The sequence below is a fragment of the Pyxicephalus adspersus genome, chromosome 4 (genome assembly GCF_032062135.1).
Source record: "Pyxicephalus adspersus chromosome 4, UCB_Pads_2.0, whole genome shotgun sequence".
Classification (NCBI taxonomy): Eukaryota; Metazoa; Chordata; class Amphibia; order Anura; family Pyxicephalidae; genus Pyxicephalus; species Pyxicephalus adspersus.
Window position 1 is genome coordinate 57,371,094 of NC_092861.1, and position 11,423 is coordinate 57,382,516.

The 11,423-nt window shown below is 37.9% G+C and overlaps 1 protein-coding gene and 1 long non-coding RNA gene across 2 annotated transcripts; one reads left to right on the forward strand and one right to left on the reverse strand.

Annotated features, from left to right (window-relative positions):
• The first annotated feature begins 5,941 nt into the window (after positions 1–5,941).
• On the forward strand, positions 5,942–11,417 carry LOC140328562 (uncharacterized). Its single transcript, XR_011920308.1, has 3 exons — positions 5,942–7,190; positions 7,572–7,661; positions 9,933–11,417. It is a non-coding gene; the product is annotated as an uncharacterized lncRNA (long non-coding RNA).
• Positions 9,010–10,092, reverse strand: LOC140328561 (receptor-transporting protein 3-like; the record flags this gene model as incomplete). The annotated part of the gene is given in 1 exon segment (XM_072408266.1): positions 9,010–10,092. A coding segment is annotated over 1 exon segment (465 nt), but the record flags the coding sequence as incomplete, so codon positions are not given.
• Positions 11,418–11,423: the final 6 nt, after the last annotated feature.

Here is an 11,423-nt window from a genome sequence, read left to right on the forward strand (position 1 = left end):
TGTGTTAATGTCTGGATTTTTTAACTGGAATTTAAATGCTGGCTTTTCATTTTTCCACATTATTTAGCTTAAAAACCACAACAAAATGTTTGTCCTTGGTCACTTTGCAGAAATGGAATGGTTGCATTACTAATCACCAGGTTGTGAAAAACACTGTAGGTACCTGGAAGGAGGCATACCTCTATGTGACTTAAGGAAAAGGTCCTAAATCAGAACTTTCATTAAATAAAAAAATAACACCTCCCTTGACATCCCTCCACATCTGGCCTCTGTTTGGTCCCACGCCATCCTATGTATCATGGAGTTGGCAGGGAAGATGGCACTTTCTGAGGATGTAGCAATGGAAGGATTCTGGACCTGCCATTGCTGCAGGGTGGCTGCACACAGGTAAGTCATAATCAGAAAGTATGGCGTGCATACTTGCTGATTATACCAGAAGCTAACCAACCAAGTACAGTTCCACTTTAAACAGGATCTAACACACTTCACAGTGTGGGTTTCAGGCATTACTCTCAGATCAGTTTAAATGACACCAACGATCTTTTTAATTGTCTGTAAGGGTGGCATTCTTCCCACTGGCCGCATAATGATTCTGAGAAGGTGGAACTGTCCTAGCAAGATTGGGACAGCTGAGAGCTATGAATTATGAAGAGTGAATGTCAAGTGCTTGTGTTTATGACAGTTTTACTGTTCCTAGTACATATCTTGACTGACGGTGAAGCTCAAAACAGAAATGCTTTGGAAAGTTATCTGTCTGCCTATCGATAGAAAAAGCATGCTCTTGGGCTAGGGCAGAATACCCATTTAGAAATTTTTATTTTGTCCAGACAGGGATGACACCTCACTATTTGTACTGGTTCTCATTTATCCCAGTTGTGAAAGTGATGGGATATTCAACACACATCATGTTTAATAAGAACAGGATTTGAGTATATCTTCCAATGTGCTGTCTAAAGCTTTCATGTACACACTTTTCTAGAAAATTCCAGTGTATGGATTGATGAACGACTGGCCACAAGCAACCGCAGCAGATTGCTACTCTCTCTCTCGCCCCCCTTCTCTCCTTTTAGTACAGAATGTTGTACCTCTTTCATTCTTTGTCACTGGAAAAAGAGTTTTCCAGCAACAGAAATCTGACGTTTGTATGGGGCTTAGGAAGTTATATGCATTTACTTCATACATTTTCTTGACTGCTGTGTCTTTGGGACAGGAAGTTAAGGCAAATCATTCCAGTGAAACAGTGACAGAAAAAAAAAAATGTGTTGGCTTCCCAAAACTTTAAGGAACGGACATACTTAAAACCAGGGCCACTGATTGTCCGATGTTTGGGTCAGGATTGAAGTCCTAAAACACATTTTGGGTTTGAGTTTCCAAATATACTGACCAGTATACTAGACAGCAGTGGAATCATAGTGATACAAGTATTGCTTACTGCAAAGTTAGGGTTAGTTATCATGGGCTGTTCTTGTGGCAGTTCTCAGGCACCCACTAAGCAGCTCCAACCACCATGCTTGTTCAAAAAAAATAAATAAACGGTGTAATTTGAATGGAAGAGCATCCATTTACTGTATCTATAGACAGTTGGCCACAGACACAGCTTGCAGCAGCAGTTACCTGCAGTCTCAAAGTAGTTACCCCACCCTTCCAGACCCCCCACATGAGCTAACCCTTAAAGAACACACCGAGCTGCAAGCTAGGCAACATCAGATTCTTTATTACACACTCCACTATCACAAGCTTCACACAGGTCTCTCTCATGAGGTTTTGTTCTCGGTAAATTTCGGTTTCTATCAGGTCTAATGGTAGCAATATACTCACCATAGCAGTTTTTTTTTATTTTTAAAATGAGGTTTTCCAGAACTCTCTCTACAGTTTCCTCTCGAAATGTAGGTTTTATGAAAGAATTATTGTCACAATCTCGACACATTTGTCCAAATGGCCGTAGTAAGACTGTGGCTCTTCTGGTTCTACCAAGGCAGTAGTGAAAGATAAGTGAGACTCGACCAGAATTCCAAAAATGTTGGCATCCGGGGCAGGTAAAACTAAAGAAAGATAACAGATCAAATAAAACTGGAGAACATTCTTTGCTTGTTTATTATCGTGATTATAAACTGCAGAAATATACAATGATCTCAATTCAAATTGCCTACGGGATAACCTTTAACCAACTATCTTAACTAAAGCTCTTAAAATTTGTTCATTAAAGTTTAAAATGTATAGACAGTTGTTTATGTATGGATTTTTATAATAATATATAATAATTATTATGTATGGATTATTATTTAGTAAATAGTTATAATTGCACACTAAAAATATTGCAATTGAATAGGCAAATACTATAAAGCTATGAGTGTATAAAACTATGTACAGACATTCTTAAAACAGTAAACTTGAGTGAAAACAAAAACTATCTACATAAATGGAAAGCTCTAAAATTATTTTACTGACCTTTACAAACACATATATATACTGTACATGCATACACACATATACACATTACACTACTTTTTCTTTACTGCACTTTAAGCAGCAAACACAGAATAAAAAGGCTATATGTTACAGGATCACATTCTATGGTATACATCATTACAGCAGTTCTCTGCATTGATGGCAGCCATTTTCTGGATTATTTATTTTCTCCTTGTGAATTTGTTAGCTGTAAAGGTCATAAGCAGTCCATTTGCCCACTAGCAGATAGACTGCACCTGTCCACCAGTCCTCAGATTTTTAAAAATGTAGCACATATTACCGTACTTCATTATTCCACTATAAGCCTTTATAAATTGGTTTTGTAAGCTCCTGAAAGGTGCTGGGTGATGTGCTTTGATGCTGACCTTTTATACCTGGAAAATAATTGAAGACAACTGCACTTTTGTAAGCAGGTATAGCTCTCTTCTTGACATTATTCAATTTTAGATTTGAGCTATACAGATTAGTAACTCTTTAAGATTAAAACACTCCTCTAACTTTTTTAAAAAGGTATACATTTGACTATTTGCGATGTTGAAAAAATCCAAAATTTGTATTCATTTTCATATTATGAACAAAGGAAAATTCACTTAAATATGATGGGGTGGCACATTCTTTTACTTCATGCATTTACACACTGGAAGTACCAGAAATGGGACTTTATGTGATATTACCTGCCATGAATAGTGGTTTGTGAAATCTTCCAACCATTATATCTGTGTTCTTGGGTCAGACTATCTTCCAAATCATACCTGAACTGCAGAACCCAGGTCTTTCCATAACTTTGCTCCAGCTCTGTCATCTGCAGATCATGAAATATGTCTATCCAGATGTTTCCAGATGGTGCTCTTGGCATTTCTCTAAAAAAAACAATAGCTAGGTATGGGTTTTATCATTTTATATTTATAATTATTTACCACTATTTTAATGTCATGTTTAGCAATACAATATTTGATGTATATAAAACTATAAGGATGTACAGGCTTTTCTGAACAAACTATCAAACAGCTAGTGGTCTCACTTAAAACTATTAAATGAAACTAAAGCTAAATATAAAAAATGAGCAGCTGGGTTAATTATTGCAGAAAATAAAGGCTATACCGATTCTGTGATAAAATGTGCCTGCCTGTTCAGTTTTTTAACCTACCGGTAACTTAACTTTCCTCACTCCATCCCTGGTACTGACATCTTCACCTCATACCCTGGTTTGGGGATCTATGGCCACTTGACTTAGTTCGTACACTGATCTGCACATGCACGTATAGTTTACTGTACATTAGTTTGTTTTTATTGCAAATAAAAACACTACATGTACTTTCTGCACAAATTAATCTATCTGCCTACATTTTACAGTTTTAAGTTTTACAAACATCTATAAGTATAATTTGTCATTGTTCACTACATAGGACTGCATTTTGATTTTTTTTTCCAGTACAGGAGAGTATACAATCTGTATCTTGAATAATAGAAGACAGAAAAGTAAATAATATGGAGGTCAATATCATAGTAGATTGCAAATTGTTGTTAGACTGCAACAGATATCACTGTTACCAGTCAAGATTGTGCTCAACAAATAGCTGAGCCCTTACTGAAAATGCAAAAGGAGTCATTGATAGGACACTACCCTGTAAATACTCAAACCTACATCTTTTCTTTAATGTGGTCTATATTATTATCCAAAGAGAGGTAATGTGCACCAAAGACATCAAAGAAAATAATCTCCAGGATTCCAGGAGATAGCACAACTAACTTTTTAAAAAGCAGCCTGTAATACATTGTTCTAAGGCAGGGGTCAGCAACCTTTACTATCAAAAGAGCCATTTTGCCTCCTCTTCCACTAAAGAAAAATAGTCTGGAGCCGCAAAACATAACACAGTTTATAAACTTTTAAAAGTTTTAATATTTTTTTAATTTTACCTGTTACAACAAGTGTGCATGTGTAGGCCTACTTTGAAATAAATTAAACACTGAACTATGCCCCTAGAAGCCTCCAGCTTCTAACGTATCATCCTGTTACATTAGAAGCTGGAGGCTTCCAACGGGTAGATTTTTTTGATGGGCAGAGTTCTTTATGTTCTGACGATGCCTTAGCGATGAAATTTTAAGGGGTGTCAGCCACAGGTGTCCCTCATTTGCAGCTTTAATTTTGTTCACCTGTACCCCCCAATCTTGAGTAATTGGGGTTCAGGTGCTAGAAGCCTCCAGCAATGTGTACCAGGGTAGATTATTTTGATGGGCAGAGTTCTTTATTTTCTGACGATGCCTTAGCGATTCAATTGTAGGTGGTGTTAGCCATAAGTGTCCCCCACTTGCACCTCTATTTTGGTCACCTGTACCGCCTCCCCCCCGTTCCAGAGAAATTGGGGTTCAGATGCTAGATGCTTCCAGCAATGTGTAACAGGGTAGATTTTTTTGATAGGCAGAGTTTTTATGAATTTTTAGGAGGTGTTAGCCACAGGTGTCCCGTACTTGCACCTCACATTTTTTTCACCTGTACCCCCGTTTCCAGATAAATTGGGGTTTAGGTGCTAGAAGCCTCCAACAATGTGTAACAGGGTAGGGGTTTTTTGATGAGTGGAGTTTTTAGGAGGTGTTAGCCACAGGTGTCCCCCACTTGCACCTCTAATTTTGTTCACCTGTACCCCCTTCCTGTTCCAAAGAAATTGGGGTTCAGGTGCCTCCAGGAATGTGTAACTGTAGATTTTTTTGATGGGCAGAGTTCTTTATGTTCTGATGATAGCCTAACAAATAAATTTTAGGGGGTGTTAGTCACAGGTGTCCCCCACTTGCACCTACATTTTTGGTTTTGTACATCTCCCCATTCCACAGGAATTGGGGTTCAAAGGAGGGGGATGTCATTGTACATACCCATTTGTACACGCCCCGTGGTAGATTTATTTCACTGGTAGATTTTTTTCATTAGAACACCGGATAGGGAATCCCCCTCCTCCGCAGTGTCTTGGGAGGAAGGGGATCCTCCATCAGAGATCTCCCCGCGGCAGCCGAAGGGAGCCACAACAAGGAGGCTGAAGAGCCGCATGCGGCTCCGGAGCCGCAGGTTGCAGACCCCTGTTCTAAGGTAATAGTTAATAAGGTAATACCATATATTATTGTGTATCCTCTAATCAGAATACATATTTACTAGGTACCCTCTAGTGCACATTGTTTCATCTGAAGCAACACTGTCCAATGTGTAAACATTTTATACATTCTGGAAATAAATATATAATAAATAAATCAAAAGTAAATATGGTCTCCTTTGCGTAACACCTATTAATTTCCTACACCCTCCAAATCTATCTTGTTTTACAAGAAACGCCTAATGGTTAGCTACAAATAGCCATATTTTCATATGTTAAATAACATTAAAATCAATATATATATATATATATATATATATATATAAATAATAACAATAGTATTTTTATGAACATTAGTCCTTATTGCATCTTTATTTAGTATTGTACTAGTGCAAAACTAGATTCACTTGTGATTTCTAAATCAATGAGTTTATTGATATTTATGTGTTAATTGATTATTATATGTTATATAGTAAAGACAAAAAGCATTCAATAATGGTTTAAATTGATGTACATACCTGATAACTGAATACTGGTGTATGAGAATAGTTCTGTGTCTCACTCAGAGAGCTTCTGTTTGTCAAATATTATATTCACTGCCAATAAAAGCCAGCAGTCGAGCAGAGAAACGAAACTAAAGCATTTGCAGTCTGCAATAGTTTCCTTTGATTATAAATAAAAGAAAAAGAAACTAAACATCAACTTCTGTATTACTTAGACATGCACATGATCAAGCACTCATACGCACATGATCGTCTGACACTATTGTAATAATATATATGTGACCCTGCCATGCCCCCAACTGTCCCTTTGGAGAAAAGTTTCTCTTCCAGAACCAGGTCTCAGTTCCTCCACACCATATTTTACCCTATTAGAGAATTGCACTGCTTTAAAAATCTTGAATTCACTGCCATTGATACAAATTTGGCACATGCACTGACCAATATACACATTTTGGTGAGGCACCTGTCCCCTATCCCATCCCCATTTGTAGGCCCAGGTATTTACAAAGGTATGTTTGTACTTAAATCTCAGACAGCGCATGTTGTAAAGCTCTGCTGTTTTACTGTATTCTGGCAGGTATTTGTTTTTTAAAGAGAACATGTATTCAGAAAGCAAATGTACTTTCTCCATAAGTATTTGGACAGTATTACTCTATATAGTTATGGGCAAAGGGTAACATGCACCTACAGTTTTCTCTTCTTTTGCTCCGACCCGGGTTTTTTTTTTTTTTCAAACATTTTTAAGTAGTTTTACCACTCAAAAATGCTTGCAAAAAACAGTTAACATTGGACCAAACAGGTCCGTTCATTATCTTTCATTTGACAGGTGGTAACATTTCCATGCAGTTTCTAAAAGCTCAAAGCAGCATTCAGGGGTGATTTGCCACCTCAGCTGCCTCCATAGAATTGATTGGGAAATGTTTAAAAACACCATAAAAGGCCTGTACGCTTGGTTTTAAACATTTTTTTAATGTTTAGTTAAAGTGGAACTAAAAAAAAAACTTGTCTCTACTTCCACAGATCTCTCCAGAGGTTTCCCGGATCTGGTCCTGCGTTGTCCTGTAATCCGTTTTCATCCCAGCACAGAGGAAGCCCCAATCCTGGAGGCCTAGCTGTGTGTAGTAGATGTCCAGGAGAGGTAACACCTGCATTTTTTTTTACCCCAAGTCTGAACAAGCATTTAGTTTTTCTGCAAAGTCCCCCAAATACCTGTTGATCCTGACAGTGACGTCCACCTAATGCAGCCTTCTGAAATGGTGTGGCAATGATGTTGCACTGCGCCTAAATTTAGAGATGAGTTGTCATTTTCACATTGGGGCTGTCTGCTTGCACAGTTACACTGCTCAGAATCAGGTGGCAAAGGGCTGTGGACCCACCCATAAGCAGAGAAAAAAATGAAAATGTATAAACACAAATTGGGAAAAAACTCCTGAATAGCAGGCTTCTCAAATGGCAAGAGAGATTATGAAGAGACTGCCAGAGAATTTTCTGGTTGCTTGTCAGGCCTATTTTTTTTCAGGTACACTGGACCATGCATGCTCCACTTTGTGTACAACATGATTCCATGCTGAGGTGAGGCTGTCAGTGCTGGAGGCAGGCACTTTGGCAGGTAAGTGTACCATGATGTGAAAATGTGCAGAACAAAACCCTGAGTTCCAACAGTGGAGTTTAACACCACTTTAAGGAAGATTAAGTAAATATTATGCGCATTGATAAACACCTAACCCAGTTCTGATTCACCACAAAACCTATTAACTCTGATTGAGTCTGTGGACTTTAAAGTGACTCGTTCAGATTGCCTATTTGCAGTTTTTAAGTGTTTGTTTACAGTAGTGTTTTGTGTAATAGTCACAAGATTTAAAAAAAAAAAACAGCCTTATAGAAAACGGTGCCATGACCTGTGCTGCTGATCTCAGCTCAGTGAATTGTCAGATGCCTGCATTGTCCTGTAGTGCCAGAACCAATAGGTTTTAAACATTTTCTTTGAAGGCAGGCATTTTTGTTTTCTTTGCTGTACCGATTATGCTTTCTCAAATTTCACTGTACTCTGTGAACTTCTTACAATGTGAATTAGAAGCTGCAGCAAGTTACATGAAGCCCACCTCACCACCTGCTTGAAAGATGTCTAGTTTCATCTAGCCCTGTTCTCTGAACCTGAATGATGGATTCATTTGATTTCAGTTCCTTTAATCAGTATCGTATCTGGGCCTTAAATAGACTAGTCTGAAGGCAAATTCCTCATGCCTTAGAACCCCCAGACTTCCAGAATGACACCTACATATGCATGCATATTATATTGGTATAATCACTTTTAAGCTCCAATCCATTGCTTACATCAGTCTTGAGTGATCTTCAGAGGGGTGCTGAGAAAGGCTGCTTATGCTTTCTTCAGGAAGCTATATACAGCACCTTATCACTCTCCCACCAGTCATGATCTGCCTGCAGTGTGCAGATAAGCATAGTGCGTAGCACGTAGTTTACTCTGTACTTACAGTTTTACTGGACCATCAACTAAATCTTTATACTGAAACATTGTAGGTTGCTAACATCCGACCAAAGGGGTGTAAAAAACAGTGAATTACATGTTACCTAAAACTGATGGGGTCAAAATGTAGTCAATGTGCCTTACAATTTTTACTTACACCCCCCAGTTAGGTTCAAGTAAAATTTACCAGAAAAGTAAGAGGGGGACAGAAGTATAGCAGCAATGATTTTAAAGCATTTATATTTAAAAAAAAAAAAATATATATCCTGACAGTAATTTCTTTTAAGACAGAAAAGAGCAAGCTAAGAATATTAAGAACAATGTTTTAGGAAATGTCAGATTCACAGCTTTATAAATAGACCCCCCCTTGTGTCACTTATAATTTGTTGATAAGTGTTCTGGTGAATCAGATATAGTCATAAATGTATTTGCTAATAAATTATAAACTATACGGTAAACAAGGACAACCATGTGAATGGGAAAAAATAACATTTATTGTTGATCTTTGGTCTACAATGCAAAGTTCATTTACATGTATAAGTTATCATCTTTTCTTAAATAAAGTTAGAAATATTATTAAGCAGAACATACATTTTCCAGATCAGCCAAACAGAATCGTAATGGTTTAAAAATCCTTCAATCTTTTATTAGAATTAGATATTCTGATTTTCTCTTATATGGGATTTATATTTCAAAGTATGACTAAATACTCCCATTTGGCAGTGTAAACAAATAACAAATCCAGTTACTATGACCTGCACAAGTCTGAAGAAGCAAAACAAAAAAAAATCTTCCTTTATTTTTTCTTTATTTGATTATTAAGGTGCTTGTGAGTATAGACAAGGGTGTCCCAATAAGATAGGGGGGGGGGAATCACAACAATCCTCTAACCTTGGGAAATTTTCACCAACTTTCTGCTGTGTTTATGGGATCAGAAGGAAAGCTCAATTTCCCTAGTAGAATACAGGCAAAAAAGAAAAAAATGATCTGACCTTCCTTATTCTACCCAGACATCTATGTAAACAGTTACAAATAAACTAAACATATACGTTAAATTGTTTAGGCATGGTGTAGCTGTTGCTGCACAAGACTACTTTTTGCTTTCTTTTTTATTATTAGAAGCAAATGCACTACAAAGTGCGATTGCACCCACAGCACCTACTGCTAGGGCACCCCAAAGAACAGGTGCAAAGGATCCCTGTGCTGAATTTTGCATTGGGTTGCCTTCATTTTCACAAAATCCCAATCTGCATCCCTCACAATGCTCTCTGTTATGTGGACCATCCAAAATGCCATAGGTTTTTGCCTTCTGTTCTTGAGTTGAATCATTTGGCTCATAGAATGTCTTTTGGATTTTATGGATTAAATTATAAACAGCGTTTTTAATGTTTTCAGGTGTAATTTCCGGTTCTTCCAAAAAGCCTTGCTGGCACCTTTCACAATCCTGCCTGAAAATCCTCATTCTTACTGTTCCATGATTCCTTAGATTAAGAAGGAACAATACATATACTTTTGATGAGTTCCAGGAACGAGGACAAAATGAGCATCGGAAGCTAAAAAGGGAGAAAATACCATCAGATCACAAATGTGATTTCTCTTTGCAATTCAGGGGTAAACAATATTTCATTTTTAAGTCAAATTAATTTATACATTTTGCAACTTTTAATTCATTAAAATTGTGATGTTTAACTTCTAAAATATTTACAACAATGTTTGTGGCTCTAAATCCTATCCCTTATTGGATCATCAGCAGTAAGCCTCCCGTACATCCTCATAATACCTGGGAATGATATTCCTCAGTGGAGTATATATGCTCCTAAGAGCTGGGAATGATATTACTCAGTGTTGTCAGGCTTACAGCTTCTATGGGTTGGATTTATTAATGCCCTCCAAGGCTGGAGAGGATACACTTTGATCAACGAAGCTGGGTGATCCAGCAGACCTGGAATAGATTTTTTCAAAGTCATTTTGCTCTTTGCTAGCAAAGGTTTTTAATCATTGACCAGATCCATTGCAGGTTTGCTGAATCGCCCCGCTTCACTCATCAAAGTGTATCCTCTCCAGCCTTGCAGAGCTTTAATTAATAAGACCCTATGAGTATTATAAAAGAGCACCATCTTTTCTGTTGGTATGCAATACTTTTTGCCTGGCACTCCTGTGGAGCGTAGAAAGAGGTGTAACGACAATGTGGTGGAGTTGGTGAGGCTGCTGGTGGGGTTTGTTAGTGTTCCAGAGGCAATGTAGTGTGACTGAGAACAAGAAAGTGATGGTGGTATCCCCAAAAGGTTGGTGGTGGGGATGCCTTTGAGGACCAGCAGCCTAAGGTGGATGTCAAGTTTAATCCTATTTTGTTGTTAAAGTTGTTATATGATATGAATATTGTTATTAATGTAAATATTATTGTTATATTATTTATTATTGAGAGTTTTTGTAATAAATGGCTGCTACAGCCAATTAAACTGCAATGGTGGGTTTTGGTGTAGGAAACGGGGTTAACGGGAGTGGGGTAGGGGTGGTGTAGCAGTATGTTGGGTATTGGGCGGGATCTTTGGCATCCCTAAGTCATGTCATATCTGCCCTTTGGTTTGGTGCACACACTAGAAGTCTTTAGCTTTACCAGGTGATGTCTAGGTTTATGAAATGGAACTGTTATGGCCCCTGGGTGAGGATCTGTGTATGCCAAGATATATGAATTCCATTTAGCACCCCGTTGATAGTTTCCTGATGGCAACAGTAGTGCATCAGTGCATGTGTGGCATAGGGGGAATAATTACCGTATTTTTCGGACCATAAGACGCACTTTTTTCCCCCCCAGAAGTGGGGGGAAAAAGTCCCTGCGTCTTATGGTCCAAATGTATCAAAATGTATCCTCCCCAGCTGCTGTCC